The 18,012-nt window shown below is 45.5% G+C and overlaps 1 protein-coding gene and 1 long non-coding RNA gene across 6 annotated transcripts in view; one reads left to right on the forward strand and one right to left on the reverse strand.

Moving 5' to 3' along the window:
* On the forward strand, positions 1-12,094 carry LOC136304205 (uncharacterized). 2 transcript variants are annotated; one of them, XR_010724417.1, is made up of 3 exons: positions 1-612; positions 10,039-10,173; positions 10,485-12,094. It is a non-coding gene; the product is annotated as an uncharacterized lncRNA (long non-coding RNA). The 2 variants fall into 2 exon arrangements; XR_010724416.1 differs by lacking the exon at positions 1-612 and having other exon boundaries at positions 9,387-10,173.
* SYCP1 (synaptonemal complex protein 1) overlaps positions 8,634-18,012 on the reverse strand; it is a 20,568-nt gene continuing 11,189 nt past the window's right edge. For 3 of the 4 annotated variants that reach the window (XM_066207829.1, XM_066207828.1, XM_066207826.1), the window contains 12 exons: positions 17,838-17,908; positions 17,095-17,176; positions 16,158-16,220; positions 15,419-15,481; positions 14,451-14,567; positions 13,792-13,902; positions 13,039-13,131; positions 10,782-10,856; positions 10,462-10,521; positions 9,251-9,397; positions 8,863-8,949; positions 8,634-8,777 (listed from right to left, as the gene is read on the reverse strand). In XM_066207829.1, the coding sequence (XP_066063926.1) occupies positions 8,634-8,777; positions 8,863-8,949; positions 9,251-9,397; positions 10,462-10,521; positions 10,782-10,856; positions 13,039-13,131; positions 13,792-13,902; positions 14,451-14,567; positions 15,419-15,481; positions 16,158-16,220; positions 17,095-17,176; positions 17,838-17,908 (1,113 nt within the window). The remainder of the gene's footprint in view (positions 8,778-8,862; positions 8,950-9,250; positions 9,398-10,461; positions 10,522-10,781; positions 10,857-13,038; positions 13,132-13,791; positions 13,903-14,450; positions 14,568-15,418; positions 15,482-16,157; positions 16,221-17,094; positions 17,177-17,837; positions 17,909-18,012) is intronic. The other variant, XM_066207827.1, reaches the window with a different exon arrangement.

The raw sequence follows: 18,012 nt of genomic DNA on the forward strand, positions 1-18,012 counted from the left end.
ACCAGACCATGGATCCCATTCTGGATGGACACTGGTCCAGATGGACACCAGACCATGGATCCCATTCTGAATGGACACCGGTCCAGATGGACACCAGACCATGGATCCCACTCTCAATGGACACCGGTCCAGATGGACACCAGAGCCATGGATTCCAGCTGGACTCTGGTCTGGATAGCCCTGGGCCATACAGCCCCCCAGCCTGGCCAGCTCCCAGCCCAGATGGCCACCCATCTCACCACACCCTGGCCCACCAGCCCATTCCAGTAGCCCCAACCCCAAAATCTCCCAAAACAAACGCGATTCCAGAACATCGGCTTCAGGCGGTCCCTTCAGAGCAACAGGGAAATGGAGACACGGGCTGGGGGTTTGTGCGATGCCAGGAGGGGACTTGGTGACCCACCCTGGAGACCCCCAAACGAGCACCCACCCCCCAGATTGTCACTGCAGCATCCCAGGCCCCCAGCTGTCACACTGAGGGGACTCCAGCAGCCACCGCGACCCCGCAGTGCCGTTGAGGGCTGACCCGCAGCGTCCCCACTGGTGTCACTGGCGTGTCCCCAGCATGAGAAGCGACATCACCTCCCAGAGGAGAAGGAGGAAGAGGAAGAGGTGAGGGTGTGACTGAAACTCCTGCCGGATAATATCGGGAAGCCGCCACAGGAACCAGGGCCAAGGGTGGGTGCAGCAGTAGAGATACCATGGGGGACCGGGGGTGGGGACACGGGGACAGTCCCCACGGTCTCTTCGGGGGATGTGGTGTGCAGGGGATGTGCAACATCCTCAAGGGAATGCAGGGGGGGGTGGAAGGAGTGGGGGTGACCCCAAAAATGTCACCACCCTGTAGAATGTGGGCCACCCCCCACTTTGGGGCACAGATGACGAATTGGGTTAGTGTGAACACAACTCCACGCACAGAGTGGGAGTACTTCGAGGGTCTCCCACCTCTTAATTTAACTGACCCTGCAATATCTGTGATATCTCCGTGGCCGTGTATGGCATTGTTAGTAGCAGCGTGCCAACCTTGACCGATCACCTCTGGGTTCAGTTTGGTTTGGGGCTATAGACTCTCCATCCTGTCATTCTCCCTCCAAGATTCCCTCCCTCTCATCTCCATCGCCGAGCCCTGCCTGAAGCCTCCTCACGCAATCGCGCTTGGCGGTGAGCAGCCCCTCTGCCTGCAGCTGCTTTTCCTTCTCCTCACCCTGCTCAGCAACAACGCCGCCTTCCCCAAAGCCTGCCCTCCCTCTCCAGGGGATTTCAAGCCCCTGGACAACACACAGCCGTCTGTGTATGGCACCAGGACTCAGGAGGATCATTTACTCTTAGGAAAAGCCCTGGTTCCCAGCATCCCTGCACTTCCCTCTTCCGCAACTTCTTTCTGCTCCCCAGCAGCTGCTGCCCACACTTGTGCTGTCTCCGCCTGCCCTTCCACAGCCTCTCCCTTTTCCTTAGGTGCCTCTTCTCCTTCTTGCACTGCCTGCTCTCCTGGCTCTCCCTTCTCTTCCACAGCCACTTCTCCAGCTTTGTCTCCTTCTCCCACACTTCTTCTGTCTTTTTCTCCTTGTCCTCACCCTCCTCACCCTAGTGATTCCTGTCTTGGCTTAGTCACTCTCTTGGCTTTTAAAAGTTTCCAAGACAGATCTCGCCTCTCCCTTTCACCCGCCAAGTCTTCCTGCACTTTCCCAAGTCTTCCTCATCTCGACCGCTCTCCACGTCCTTGCGCTCCCCCCTTGTGCTGCCTCCTCACCCGTGTCCACGTGCCCAACGTCTCTCCCGATGCATTCTCCCACTCTGCAGCCTTAAGTAGCCCAAGGTGCATTTGTCTGCTAAGGCCCCTTTCCACAATCAGCAGAGATTCCAATGCTGCTCTCTCATTTTGCCCTCCAACTGAATGTTTTTGGAAGGAGTTCACCAAATTTTGTAGAAATTGGTCTCTCATCTAGCTCTCCGTCTGGATGTTTTAGCGGGGAGTCACGAATCCTTTTATTCTTTTGAGCTGCCATTGATGCCTTAGGATTTTAGCTTTTTTTTTTCCTTTTTTCGTATATTTGTAATCCGGCGATTCTTCAGTGCAGAACTCGAAACTCCATACAGAGTGTTCACTACTGCTTTCCCCTTTTGGTGAGACAAAACGATTCCTCTCCAGGCCTGGAAACCAAGGACACCTCAGTGTCTCAGGCCCTGAGAAATGTAAATAGAAGTGAGTTGGGGGGGAGCAAACCTGGGGTCAGCTTGACTTCATTACCTGAAGCTGACACTGGAAGATTAACCGCCAATGTACAAATGGACCCAACTGACGAAAGTATGAAAACCCGTGACCCGTTGTCCATTTTTGGGTGCAGCCCTAGGGGCTCTGCCTGAAATGTACCTGGAGGCCCTTCAATAGATACAACTGCTTTTTATCCCTTTAATTTTGCCTGGCCCCTGTTTTTTAGGTGCTCCCAAAAAAGAGGAGGTCTCTCTTCCCTCCTCTCCCCCACCTTTCCCATCGTGCCCTGAATCCCCAACTCCCACCCTCGATCTTGGTTTGGGGGGGTCCCACGCTCCTCCCACTCCTTCTGGGGATCCCGTCCCGCATTTTCTCCCTCTACCCCGCCTTTCCCATCGCCTCCCCCTTCCCGTGCTCCCTGCTCACCCAAGTTCCCTTGGCTCCCAGCTGGGGGGGCTCCCAGCACCACCAGTGTGGCCCCAGCTGCCCCCACAGGTCCCATGCACAGCTCTGGGCAGGTGCTGACACCCCAAAAACCGCCGTGCTGTGCCACGGGAGGCTCCAAGATCATCCAGTGCAGCTTGATGCTATCAGAAGAAACGACTCGACAGAGCAGGCGAGACTCTTCTGGAGTTTAAAGTCAACTGATCTCCTCCTCAAAGAATTTCTGACGTGAATCTCCATCCTCGTGGATCTTCCTGCCCCTGCGTTCATCCAGGTGCCGATGGGGAACCAGGTGGACCTGGAGAGGACCAGCCAGGTGTCTTCCCAACGTGCATCACCAGGAATGTGGGACCCCAGGACTCCGCTCAATGCGGCTCCTCTGATGGGGGATGGAGTTGGAGCAGCGGACAAAGCTCTTCCTGCAGTCGGGGCCCTCACAGGGCTTCCCTTACTGGTGGCTCCGTTGGTGTCTGGTCAAGTGAGAGCTCCTGGAGAAGCTCTTCCCACACTCAGGACACTTGAAGGGCCTCTCCCCTGTGTGTGTGCGCTGGTGCTTGAGGAGATCCGAACTGCTCCGAGCCTTTTTCCCACATTCCCCACACTCGTAGGGCCGTTCCCCCGTGTGCGCCCGCTGGTGGTAGAGGAGGCTGAAGCTCTGGCTGAAGCTCTTCCGACATTCCTAGCCCGTGTGGGGCTTCTCTCCATCATGAAGCTGCTCAGGTACCACCAGATCCGAGATCTCGGGAAAGCTCTGGCCGCCTCCCTGGCTCAGGGAGGGTCTTCACTCCTCGAAGCACCCTGAGCTGGGTCTGCAGCAGGATACTTGTGCCGGATCTCCGGGGATTTTCCTGACCCTTGGATTCCTGCATCATGGAGCAAAACATCTAAAACCAGCCTCTTTCACGAGGTTCTCCCTGCTCTCCATGCTCAGCTCCTCGTCTGGGGGAGGAAGGACAAGGAGAGGATGGGATTTGCCTCTGTGCCTCAGGGAAGCGGAAGGAGATCCCCCAGTGTGTTCCCGGCAGGACGGCGTTGGCAGCGGGGTTGTCCTGCAGCCGGGGGCCAGGCTGGGCTGGGAGATGGAGCAGGAGAGAGAGGGAAAGGGGCAGTGACTTCCTCCTCACCTGCCTGGAGCTCCCGGGCCATCTTCCTCTTCCTCGCAGCCTCCTGCTCCATCCTGCCAAGGTTCGGGAATGGGAAATCCTGGTTTTGGGGGAAAACAAGGTGTGAGAGCGTTTGGTTGGTGATTCCTCCTGCCCAAGCCCTTCTCTAGAAGTCACCCAGACATTTTGTATCCATAAAAATGTCCAGATCACCAAGATTCAGCCCAAAAATACTCAGGACCACCAAGATTTAGCTGAAAAAACACTCAGAAATACCAACATCAGGCTCTCACAAGACTTGGATGGATCACGATCATCCCAAAAAAAACCTCTCCAGGACTTCCCCCTCTCTGGTCTCTCCACTTTGAACTTCTGGGGTTTGTGCGTGAATTGGGGGCTCTCCTCTCTGGCGTCCCCACGCTCTCCAGGCTGTCAGGGCTCCCAGGATTCCGTAGGGTTCCCCTATCTCTGCTCTTCCGACCTTGGGCTTCTGGGGCTCCCCCTTCTCTCTGCTGCCGGGGGTTTCCTGGGGGTTCCCTGCCTCCCCCTCTCGGGGCTCCCACTCAGCCACGCCGGGGCTTTTGGGGTCCCAGCGCTCCCCTTTCCCCTGACTCCGCTTCAGGCCGCGGGGAGCTCCAGGGCTTCCCCCTCGCCAGGCTGTTCCTCTCCCCAGGCTCAGTCCTGGGGGTCTCCTCTCTCTGGGGCTGCACACTTCGGTGTCCCAGCGTCCTCCCCTCTCCTGCCTCCCCCTGCGGAAAAAAACAATCTCCCGGGACACCCCCAAAATCTCCCCAAAGGGCATTTGGGGCTTAGCTTTGGAGTCCTTCAAGCTCCACAATTCTCCCTCTCTCTCTCTCTCTCTCTCTCTCCCCCATACACCGTCCCTCCCCAGAAATGCCCTCCTATGGACACCCCAGGATATTTGGGGATGGGAATGTCGGGCTCCCTTCCCGGGGCAGGGTCACACCTGAGCCAGGTGTGCAGGGCAGGACCTCGCCCTGAGCCCAAGCCCTGTCCCACCTGCAGGATCTGCTTCCCCTGGGCCTCTTCCCCCTGCGGCCCCAAGCCCAGCTTGGTGCTAAACAAAGGGGCCGGGCCGGGGCCATCCCCCGGCAGGGGCTGCGCACCCCCTCTGCCCCCTCCCCAAATTCCCCCCGGGGGCAGCAGGAGCTGGGGCAGGAGCCCTGTGGGGAGGGAAAAGGGGGTGACACTGGCAATGAGGGGTCACACACGCTCTGGGGGGACACACACGGGCCCTGGGGACGCCCGTCACCTTCTCCTGCAGCACCAGGAGGATGAACCCAAACATGGAGCCCCCAAACCCCGACAGCGTCTATGGGGCAGGGTCTGGTGGGAGATTTGGGGGTCTGGAGGAGTCACAACTGCCCCCAAACCCCCCTCCCAGCCCCACAGCCACTCCCAGACCCCTCAAACCACCCCACAGCTCCCAGGCATGACGAACCCCCAACCACTGACAAACCCCCTATCCCATCTCCCCCAAGACCCACCCAAATTCTCTCCAAGCCCCACAGCCCTGCCAGGACCCCAAATCTCCCTCACAACCCCTCCAGAAGGCCCCCAAACCCCCTCCCAGCACCACAAACGCCTCCAAGAGCCATTAAAGCCTCTCTCAGTCCCCCCAGGACTCCCTAAAATGTGTCCCAGCCCGCCATGGCACTGAGCAGGAGACGTTGGTGGACAGGAACATTCACAGCCAGGAGCAGCTCGGGCACTTCAGCAGCGATTTGGGAGCTTTGGGGGGGACACCCTGGATGGGGAGACCCAGGCCAGGGACTGGGACAGACAACCGGAATTCCTGGAGAACAGACGGGCTCAGGTGGACACGTTCTGCTGCAACAACGACGAGATCACGGCCACGTCCCTTGGCTTCAGTGGTCCCAGAACACCTGAATCCTCCTGAATAGTTCACTGAACCCCAAATTCACACTCGAATCCCGGTGAAATGATTCAGCTTTAGATCGCTTTGTTTAATTTCTTTATTTTCACCCCAATTCTGGGTGTTTTGACAGGATAAAACATGGAAATTATTGAGGTAGGAAAAGATCTCCAAGTTCATCCAGCGTTGCTTGATGCCACCAGAAAAATCAACTGGACAGAGCAAAAGAGATTTTTTTTGGTCTGTAAAGTCAAAAAAATCAGCTCCTCCAAATTAATTTCCGACGTTATTCAGAGTCCCTATGGATGTTCCTGCCCCTGCGTTCATCCAGGGGTCTGCCAAGATCCAGGAGGATGTGGAGGCCACCAGCCCAGTGGATCACAAGGAATGTGGGTCACCAGGCCTCTGCCCAACGTGGGCCCCCAATGGGGAACGGAGCTGGAGCAGCGCACGAAGCTCTTCGCACAGTCGGGGCGCTCGCAGGGCTTCCCTTACTGGTGCCTCCGTTGGTGTCTGGTCAAGGTAGAGCTGTCTGAGAAGCTCTTCCCACACCGGGGACACTCGTGGGGCCTCTCCCCGCTGTGGATGTGCCAGTGCCTGATGAGCTGCGAATTTTCCTTGAAGTCTTTCCCGCAGACGGCGCAGCGGAAGGGCCTCCCCTCCGTGTGAATCCGTTGGTGCACGAAGAGATTGGAGCTGGTCTGAAACCTCTTCCCACACTGGGGACACTCGTGGGGCCTCTCCCCGGTGTGGATCTGTTGGTGCTGGATCAGGTGGAAGCTCCGTGACAGCTTTAAGTGACATTTTTAGGGGGGTTCCCACTCCAAGCCTCTGTGGGGGATGTTTTGCCCCCCCCCCAGGGTGGATTTTTGGGGTTTTCTCCACCGTCGCCACGTGGGGACCGGCGGGACCGACGGGAGGACACCAGGTTTGGGGAGCCCGGGAGAGCTGCGGCTTCCCTAAGAGGGATTCCAGAGAGAGAAGACCCCCAGAACCCGAAATCGGGGACCCCGAGAGGGGGAACCCCTGGGATTGCCGGGACCCCGTTGGGGGGTGCTGGGGCTGGAGGGGCGGGATGGCCGGGAGAGGGCCCGGTTGCTCCCCCCGTGTGGTTCCAGTTTCCTGGGCACCCCCAGGATGAGCCCAGTCCGTCCCAGTGTGATCCTGGTCACTTCTCACTCCCTGTAGGATCCCTGTTTGCAGTATCAGCCCAGTCACTCCCCGTCATTCCCCTTATGACGCAATTTTCCCCCAGCACGGTCCCATTTGCTCCCAGTTCTTCCCACTCTCATCCAGTGTGTTCCCAGTTGCCCCAAGTACAGTCCCAGTCACTCCCAGTATGGTGCCAGTCTCTCCCACAAGGGCCTCAATCACTCCGACTTCTCCCCAGTTCCCCCCAGCACATTCCCAGTGGCTCCCAGTCAGCACCTGCATGGTCTCAGGCACTCCCAGTATATCCCAGTTGCCCTGAACATTCTCGTAGTCGTTCCCAGGCACTCCCAGTTCCCTCAGCACGGTTCAGCTGCTCCCAGTTTTATCCCAGTCACTGCCAGTACATCCCACTTGTCACCAGCATGCATCCTGTCATTCCCAGTTACTTCCAGTTTCTCCCAGTGTGTGCACAGCTGTCTCCCAGCATGGGTCTGGTAGCTCGCAGTAACCCCCAGGCGGGGTCCACTGACAGGCCCTGAACTCCCAGTATGATTGTGGCCACTCCCAGTATGATCCCAATCACTTCACAGTCTAATCCCAGCCACTCCAGCTACGATGCCAGTGGCCCCCAGTGTGACCCCAGCTGCTCCCTGTCAACACCAGCATGACCCCAGTAGCCTCCAGAACGATTCTCATGGCTCCCAGTATATCCCTGTCACTCCCAGCATGTTCCCAGTCATTCCCAGCTCCTCCCAGTTGCTTTCAGCGCGATTCCAGTTGCTCACCTGGCGATGGATGAAACACCCACCTGACTGTGGTTAAGAACGGAATGAATTCCTGCTTTTGTCAGTTACATAAAATAACAAACCTTAAGTCACTGCTCAACAGCTCAACATAAGGAGCCCAAACTACTGGCCTATCCACAAGACTAAACAAAAAGAATGCAACAAATATGTTTTGCTTCCCACTTTAGACGCGTCTGGGATATTTGATTTTTCATTCTGTTCTAAGGCGTACTTGTGTTTTTCTTGTTATCTCTAGGCTCTGAAGTAGGGTTTGTCATTGTTGTGAAATCAAGATAAATCAAGGATTAATACAGAAATAGATGTTCTGATCTGTCCTTACACTTCTGCGGCAGAAGCTGCTGGTCCCTAGGAAGGCTGGCTGGTGATTTCTGCCTGTGTTCAAATATTTAAAGCAACAACACTTAGTCCCACACTTTATATTTCAGATAAACAATTTAATGGCACCTTAACATGGTTTTCCCAATCTTATAACGTGCATATTTTACTCCTTATGAGGCTGAAATCTTAAAATACAAGTAATTCTATTGAAACATCAATTTTAAAAGTTTCAAAACCGTTTTAACATACTGAAACCACAACAGTCAAAAAGACAGGTCTAACAGCCATTAAAATGCAGGAAAAACCAAGAAGACTTCAGGTAAAAGTGCATACATTTAACAGCGACATCTCTTTCACTAAGCGTTACGCGTTAAGAAAAACAAGAGTAAATCTGAAAGAACAGAATTTCTAACGCCAGAAACAGCTTTGAAACAACTTACTATGCAGTTATATTCATTTCAAAATTTAAAATTGGCTGATTTGTGTCCCAACATTTTGCAGCCCAAGGGAGGAAAGGTGGAAAATGCTCTGCAGGGGGATGCAGTTGTAGATCCATAAAGTTTCTATGTGTAAAGGAAATCAACATAGTACTAAATGCACTGAGTAGGACAGAAAAATGCAACAAAGCACTAACACTGAGAGAATAACAACCCTGTGGTGGCACCAGTAAGCAATGCCAGGGCATTGGGTTTTTCTGCATTTTAAGCAAAGAACTTGACAACTTCTTTCATTTTTCTTTTCCTGTCCGCTTTGGAAACCGTGGTCCACCCTGCGTCGCGCATTCTCCTCATGGTTTTGAGTTTCAGTGCAGAGCCTGGAGATTTCACACTGGATGGAGCTGGTGTCTAGGAAGGAAAATAAAGCCATCCATTAGTTTCTGCCAACGATCTGATTAACTGTTTGGTTTAATCTAATGAAAGGCCAACGTACCTTTTTTGGTGCTGGGGAATGTAGTTGTGAAGCTTGTGGATAATCTTTGTATAATTTTTTAAACATTTCTTCTTCTGAGACTATGCTCTAAAAAATTAAAAAGTTACTTAGTCACACGACCTTAAAAAAACTTTTTCTTTTCCCCCAAGGATATTAAACTATGAAAAAAAAAAAAAAAGTTAAGATGTCATTACGAGGCGTAACAGTTCAATAACAAGAATGTAAATTGTGTACATACAACTACAATTCCAGAAAGAACCAATTAAGTAAAAATATACACATAAATATATGGCTTGAATGTGGAAGCCTAAACTCTTTACCCTCATTCTTAGACACAGCAGTGAGCACGGAGAATTGTTCAGTACCTGATTTGTTCTCTGACTCTTACCAGGAGGTCAGTGTGCTCAGAGCTGTCTGACTCAGTATCCAGTTGGAGAAGCACTTTTTGCTTTTTCCTTACGCTCTGCTCTGAAGGTAGGTTTGTGCCTCCTCCACTTTGCAGTTTATCTTTTGGAGGAGTCTTTATAATATATGTCTGGGAAAGAAAATTTTTATATTTTTAGATTATATTTCACGGGGTAAGTATAGATTCTAAGCCCAAATTCATGACCCAGTTTACAGTCTAAGTGTCCAAGAAGACACCTGAGAGACGTGTTGGAGCTATTATCTTTCCATCCAAACATGAAGCAAAGACCCAAACAAAATGGGGTCGGGTGGAAATATCCTTTTTTTTTCGATTGTGAAATGAGGAGAATGAATAGGAAGCTGTGGAAGAGCTGAGTTTCATGGCACATTGTATCTAAGTTTTTCCTGCTTCAGCTATCTGCAGAAATCCAGGTTATCCTGAACTGTAGCCTGTTGACTATATCAAACATCTAAGGAAATGGAAACAAACAAAACTGCAGGAAAAGGCTTTCAGAGAAAGATTGATTGTGATATGAAGATCGGTGTTGCTTAAAATAGTCTTTTCACTAGACGTTAAACTGAGAAGCATTGCAATGGTCCAGTGCAGTCCTTTTTCTGAAAGTTAACATCAAAATGGCAGTGGATTCCGTGGTTCCAATGCAAAAACCACAAGCAAACTCCTGACAGGAAAGAAGGGTAAGTTCTGCAGTCGGGAATACTTTGATACTTTGACAATTTTTACAGCTATATAAACTTTTTTCTCTTCCATAGAGAAAAACGTGCCTTTGCAAATAAGACACTTTTGAAGACTAAGTGAAACAATTCTGGAGACACAAAGCAACAACTGAGGAGGAAAAATGAGACATTGGGAGCCCTTCCACAGCTGTCTAATATCTCCATGGAATGGTATCACCCTTTAAAATCCCTGCTTATCCTAGGAAGATAAAAGCTTTTTTGGAGTTGTTTGTTTTTTTTTTTCCATTTTTTTTACGTGAATAGGTTCACTATCTAGATCTAAACAAGGTTTAGGAGTCTGAGGAACGTAAGTTTGTATTGTTTATAACTTAAAAAGTTTTTAGTTAAAAGCATTCCAATGTCTTTGGTTGAATGGAAATAAATTATCAGGGCGCTTCAATTGATTCTACACATATAAATACTACCAAATCCTAAAACCAATTAAAAAGTTAAAGTTACCTTGTGTTTCTTTTCACTTTCAGGAATCATCTTTCGGGAATGCTCTTTTACAAGATTCTCCTAAAAAAGAGTTACATGATGGGAAATAAATATTTATTTGAATTTAGTTGCTGAAAATCTTCTTGGTGTAATGACAGAACACAGCCTATGATCACAGACTGTTACAAAGTTCACACAAATATATGACCAGATTTAGTACATTCGCAGCATTCAAAAGTCATTGTTTTTCTATTCAGTTTCATTTCTTACACAACTTCTCACACAGCACAAGCCCAGGCCACACCTCTCACCCACACTGCTCAGTTAGTAAAAAACTCCACCTTCTCTTCAATTTCTGCTTTCAGTTGCTCCTTAAGGGAGGACAGTTCACTTTTCAAACATGACAGCTCATTTTCCTAAAAACAATTAAATAAAGCATAGGGTTAACCATGCACAACCTGGAAAAAAAGGAAAACAGCCCAAAGTCAGCCAGTAATTAATAGGGATACTCATTACATACAAAAGATAATTCTATTTGTTTTTCAACCCTATACTTGAAGCTTTGCTTTAGCTTGTTTAAAAAATACTCAAGTACTCTATGAAACATGTACTTGATCGGAAGTGTTCAAGGTAAGACCTTAAAAGACTTGGGAGAACAGGGGTAAGAGCGCAGAATCTATTTTAAACAAATCTCTCCTATTCAAACTGTGAAGTCAGAACATGACACACTATCTCGAAAAGCAGACACAAACACACTGCTACTCCAATTCATTTTTAGAAACATTTGGTGGTTTTAGTGCCCAGAATAAGATCTGTAAGAAAAGAAAAGCTAACAAGTTAGTGGGCTGATTTTTACTGTCCCATCCCACTAAAGCAGACAGTTAACCCCTCCCCAAGTATTCAACACGAAGAAGAAAAAGACGGCATTTCTAATCATATTACACTTCAAGGAGTGTTGGTTTAACACAGCTTGGCTCTCAGTGGGGATAGAGGAAGCAACAAAAGCAGCTTCTGAGAGAGAAAGCTGTTCAAAGCTTCTACTATGTCCAGCAGAGCCAATTTCTGAAGTCTTTGGTGATGGCCTGTTATAAATACATATTATAAAATTGATTTTTCGCAAATATTAAGACGAATGCTGTATGTTAAAATAACTTGGCTTTTATTTCTGCTATTAACAAAACTTAGAAACGGTGATATGATGAATGTGTATGTATTTCTTGGGCTACAGCATAATGTTAAAATGGGAACTGTGTGATCTAGGGTGCTTGTTTTTTGGTAAAGATAATCAGGAAATTTTTCACATTCTTGGATTATCCTGTCTGGATGAAGATAACAGTGACAGACCTCAGAACCCCAAAGGGAGAATTTATTGATCCTCTGTTGTCAGAGAGTGGGACAACAGAACGGAGCCACGAGGAGATTTAATCTGCAGGATAGAGCCTCAAGGAGAAATAAAAATGTTGATCTGCAAGATGGGATGAGGGCAGCTTGAGGTTCAAACAAAGCAAAAGAATGTCTGACTAACACACGAGGGTCTATGTCTATGCAGCAGTTTCTGAGAAGGTAAGGGTGCTCTTGGCGGAATGCCAAGCACCTGGCCATATTTTGCTTTTCTGTCTCCTAACTGTCTTTTTATTAAACATTTTAAATTTTACCAAGGAAGTGGACCTTGTTTTTCACAGTGCTTTGCCTGCCTAGCTGCTTTTAGCCAGCCGTGCTGTGAGCAGGAGGGCAGAAGGTGTGGAAGCAGCTTCTCCTTTTCGGCGCCTCACAAATGTCAGAGATGAGATTCTTCTGCAAGTAGTGGGGACTATAATACAACAGTCTCCCTGAAATTCACAAAGCTCACGGGGGGAATGCAGAGATCCACTTCCCAGCCCGTGAGAAAAAGTGCTCACGCTGGAGTGAGTGGATGCTAAAAAGCTGTAATCTTGTGGGAAATTCAAAGATAGAAAATAGAGAAAGAGGACCCTTGCTTCCAAACTAGAACAGCTCCTCCTTAAAAGATTACTACAACTCATGAACTAATGACCCATGGAAAACTGTTGTGGGAAGACTTGTGGCTGTGGAAGGGACTCACCTTGCAACAGGTCAGGTGGGACTGCTACTCATAAAAATTACAACCACACTGGAAAAGTTCACAGAGAAGTGTCTCCAGTGGGAAAGACCTCATGGCACAGCAAGAAAAAGAAACTCCCTAAGCAAACTGAAAAAAGATTTTTAGAAGTGACAGACTGACTAAAGATCATATGTTTTGTCTCTCTGCACCGCTGGTGGGCAAGAGGGAGGGATTGGGAAAAAAAGTGTTCTAAAGTTTTATTTTAATTCTTATTACCCACTTTTAATTCTATTAATAATAAATTTTCTTGATACTATTTAAGTTTGAACCTGTTTTACCCTGAAAGCGTTTTTCTCCTAATCCTTATTTCAGCTCATGAGCCATTCAATCTTTCTTCCCCCTCCACTGCTCAACTATAGTAGAGAAAAATGAGTGAATGGTTTTTTTGATGAATGCCTGGCTCCTAGCCAGTACAAAACTACTACACGAGGACATCAGCCCCTTCACTGAATTATTTAACATCGGGAAGTACTCCTTACCAGCGCTCTTTCTGATGACAGCTGCTTTTGCTGTTTAATTTTATATACTTTTAACTCTGCATCTTTTTCTTCAACCATTTTATCATATTCACTCTGTGTTAAAAAAAAAACCAAACCAACAACAAATTCAAAACATGTGACTAAATGCTGCAGTTCTAGATCTATCCAGTCTTAAAACATCAGTCATTTTTTTCAAACCAGGCTCTTCAGAAGATTTAGAAAGCACCGTGAACAAACACTGATGCTTCTGCAGAAAATGTAAAACAGAAAATGCTTGGTGCAGTATTATTTTGCAGACTGGCAGAGGGTGCTTTATTTCTAGGCAGCAATATGTGTTCAGCACCAAAGAGCCAGCTGTGCTATTTTTATTAATAGTATCAGCTGAAGATATTGCAAAAGAGAGTAACAGAATTGTGAACTAAAATGTGCCAAGATAAACTACGGACAGTCACTAAATAATCTCCTCAGAGAAAGAGGCCAAACTGATAATGAAAAATACTGCATTCAGATGGTATCAAAGGGAGCCTGAATAAAAAAAAAAAACAACCTAAAAATCCTGGAAGTTTAGATAGATGGAAATTATCTGCCTGTAGGCATGTTTTCAAAATCTTCAAATTAATTTGGCTTTAGATGATGAAAAGTCAAGAACGTGTTCAGCTTCCTTTCCCCAGATTCAGGCCTTTTTCTGGTTTTGAAAGGTTATTAACCCGGTGTCACACATTACAAATCACAGCAATCAGTAAAATCTCTTACCTTGTGCTTTTCCATAAGCGCCACCATTTCGGTTATCTTATGCTGACATCGGACATCAGTTTCTCTCTGTATCATTGCTGCTTCATCATACAGCAACTTCATCTTTTCTACCTGTTAGTAATAAATTGCATTCGATTCAAAAACATAACAATCTATTTCTTTTAAAATCTTTGTTTAATTTCTTCTTCCCCCGTATGTGCGACTTGGACTTCATTTGCTTTTAAGATCCTTTTCAAATCTGACATCCTTTACGCAGACTGTTAAAATGGGCAAGATTAAAGGTACATCCATGGCAGGTAAGTTCACTCTGAACCAAAAGGCCATTTCAAGCACTCTGCCATAACATTTCTTAGCATTACCATCAAAAAATGTGTGGGCAGAAAAATACTAATATGAGAGAAGTTCTAATATAATTTAGCTATGCTGACTTTATACCAGGTCTATATCTTGAAAGGATGAATTTTTAACTGGGTTCTTATTTTCAAAGACATATTCAAATATTCAACTTAAGCACCTTATGTACTAAAGTTCTGCTCACAGGCACACACAAGAAGTTCCATTTATGTTGGTAAGACTGAAATGTAAGAGCAAGGACTCTGGTCAATAAAGCTTCACAAAAACAAAGAAATAAAACTGCAGTAAAAATTAACACCTCTCACCTCTTCATGAAGCTTATTTTCATTCACTTTTCTTGTTTCTATGTCTTTTTGATAGATGTCAACTGCCTCCTTATGTTGCTTGTTCATATTTTCCATCTCTAATTGCAATTTATTCACCTTTTGAAAATGCAGAATTGCTGCTGTTATTTGTTTAGGAATGAATATGTTAATGATTTTTTTTTCACCTCTTATTTTTGGGCAGGAACACACTGTTACTTTTCAGGTATATAATTAAAGTGTTTTCTATTTAGAAGTCCAGCTTTTTTTTCAATAAAGAACTGAACTTTGGCCTGAAGTAGGTTAGAAAATACTCAAAGAAACAATGGCAACAGCACAATGGAGAAGACTGACATAAACAGTCACCTTAATTGCTATGAATTGCTTGGAGAAAACAAACTACAAATGGAGATTTTATTCCCCCTCTTGTAAATCTGTGTAAGATTTTCACAGGTTTTGCAGTATATTTTTCTCCCAGCTGTGCATTTCGATGACAGTTTTTTCCTTTTAAGTTTCTTATATGAATATCCTCAAAAAAGTCCACTTGTTTCTTCAAGTGCAGTACCCAAAGCTGGACAAAATATTCCCACCAGAGGGATTGTGACCGCAGAGTACATTTAAAGAGCAGCCTAAAGAGAGGAATACATGTATATCCTTTAAATGCCTTCCTGCTACAATGGGGTTACTGAACCCTGTTCAGTCCACTACCAACAAAAGAAAAAAAAAAAAAAAAGGAACTGATTAGAAACATAATTAATTGCGATGTGAAGTCCACCTTTTTTAAATGTCCAATGGTCAGTGCCCAATGATTAAAAATGGAAGCATCTTCTAAAACCTGTGAGCTCATTCCTGCAAAATCTGTATCCCAGATCCATAAACCATTTCAGAAGGTATTTAACAAGTATTACCACTAGTTACAATGGGACTTAAAACCAATCACTTCATCCCTACGCGAGGTTATTTAAACCTACCTTCCCTTCATAATGACTGGTTTTCTTGCTTTCTGCAGTAATTTTCTTTTTCAGCACCTTATTCTGTTGAAATAAAACAAAACAAGCACTGTACCTTAATAAGTTAATAGGATTATGTAACGGTTTAACTGCATCAGAAATGTCAGAATCTTCAAAATTCCAGCTTTCATCAAGAAAATAACTCTCCACTGTGCAGTTCAGGTTCCCGAACAATTCACCAAACAAAAGAACGCTCAGTTAATTACTGTGATAATGTTTCTCCATGACCTTAAAAAAGGCTCCTCTTGAGGAACAACAGGGAACAGCAAATGAGGTGCAGAATAGGAATTAAAACTAAGATGCTGCTGACAGAAGGTGTGAAGATGTCATGACAGAAAACAAAAGTTATCTATTTTTACAGGGAAGTTACTAAAATGTGTGCTAGTGCAGAATTCTTTTCTATTAGTAGTAACTGAGATAGGTCCTTGTTGCAAGCACATAATTAATACTGTGTACTAAATGAAAAAAAGTAGAAGTTCATTAAAGATATTATTTCAATTTTTTTTCAAACTAAGGCCAATACAACAAATCAAGTGATTCCAAAGATGACTCCTTAATTTGCTCAGAGTTAGGATAAGAGAGGAAAACTTTAATATTACATAAGTGTATCTAAATGTATCACAGCAGACAAAAACGGCTGAAAAGTCATCCCAAAATACCATGTGTTTATGCATTTGTGACTTTTAAAATCTCTACACACCTCCTGCTGCAACTCTTCAATGCATTTGGTTTTATTTTCCACCTGTTGCTTTAAATTATTTATCTGAAAGAGATATGTCAAAGATTAATTAGTAAGTCCTAAAAATTACTCCCTGTGTTAGCAATTCCTGTCAACACTCTCAAACACACACTTGCACCAGTCTAGTTTACTCCAATGGGACTTGAACACAAGCTGACATGTTAGAATGATCAGAGTTTTAGCCATAAAGTACTACAAGATGTTAATTAATAGCAGTGAACCAGTTCCTTAGTGGTTATAGAGTTAAGAAAGTAGAAGAAAAAAAAAATAACCCAGTATTCTCACAATTTAAAAAATACACTTGTACGAAGTCCCCCACAGTTCATGAAAAAAAGAATTTTCCCAGTTATTTTCCAGAATCTTCAACTGCTTTTCCCCTCTTGAAATTTCATTTTCAATACTCTCAACCTGAAATTACAATTGGAAATCTTTGACTTTTACAATGAAATTTTGGAATCCATTCTAATGCTAAAAACCTCAGGCTGCTTTGAAACTATAGAAAGGAAGTAAAAATATTTGAATCTATTTAAGCTAAAACTCACATTACATATAAAAACCTAATCCAGAGCCCATCCATCACTCAGTGGACATATGAAAAACCCAAAAAGTAGGTTCTCTGTTTGCCTGAAATAAACCAAATCTTTAATATTAAACTTCCGAGAAAAGAGCAGATATCCCTGTGATTGTGTTTGTCTTTTAAAATAATAGGGCTCAGCATGTGGACACAGAATGTCACAATTGGCAGCAGCTGTGAAAGAAGAAAGCCTCTATCAGAGATCACATCCCCCAGGCAGAGCTTTCCAGAAAAGATCCCAACCAACATTTTACATTTAGATTTTGTCCTACAGGTTATGTAACATCTTTTGTGTTATATATTTTACAACATGACATGACGTACGTTTTCATCTCTTTCATCCAGTTTACTTTTAATCTCTTCACCTGTCTTTGCCATTTTCTCCTTCAAAGACTCCAGTTCATTTCTAAGGGCCAAATTAACAAGCATTAGTAAATATTTACTTATTACCATTAACTTCTTTTCGGTACTGCTAATAAACCCGTATTTTATTTTCTAAAAAGAGCTGCTAGTGTTGATGGCAAGTTCGTATGTTGCTCAGTGAAAATGTTCTTAAAAGGAAGCAACATGCCTAGTAAGTCAATATGTGAACTGCCTGTACTTTTTTTAAAGAGGAAAAGATGTTCCTCCTAACCTAAGGAAAAATGCATCCTAACCTGGAATATTTTAATGCAGCTATGAAACATGGGAGGTTGCCTGTCTATTGAACTGATGGTACAGACTTCTGCACAGAGCAACACCTATCCAGTTTTGCCTTGTCACATTTAATCCATAATCTTGAACTTCCATTTTCATTTCCTTCACACCTAAGATGTCTAGCGCAAAACAGAACAGCTCTTTCTATGCAATACAAAATGATGCAGACGTTGTTCCTATGGCGATAGGTTTTTCTAATCTGAGAAAATTTCTGCTTGGACAACAGCACTACTGAATAGTTTCTGTTTAGCTATAAAATCTAGAAAAACATTAATCAAAATAAAAATCCCAGAAAGATGCATACGAACACAACTCAATTTTGAGCCTACTTCCTCTAACAATATCAGATATTAATATTTGTTTTTACTTGCCTTAACTGGTCATTTGCCTCTTCTAGGTTTTCAACTAACTGCTTTGTGTTTTCTTCTTTTTTCTTACTATCCTAAATAAAGGCCCATGTCAGCAAAGAAATAAAATTTAAAGCGACTTCTTAAAAAACTCGAACACATCCAAAGCACACTGACCTGCCTTATTCACAGGTGTAAA

This window comes from Chamaea fasciata, unplaced genomic scaffold (genome assembly GCF_029207755.1).
Source record: "Chamaea fasciata isolate MVZ Bird 193981 ecotype frontalis unplaced genomic scaffold, bChaFas1.0.hap1 SCAF_57, whole genome shotgun sequence".
NCBI classification, from domain to species: domain Eukaryota; kingdom Metazoa; phylum Chordata; class Aves; order Passeriformes; family Sylviidae; genus Chamaea; species Chamaea fasciata.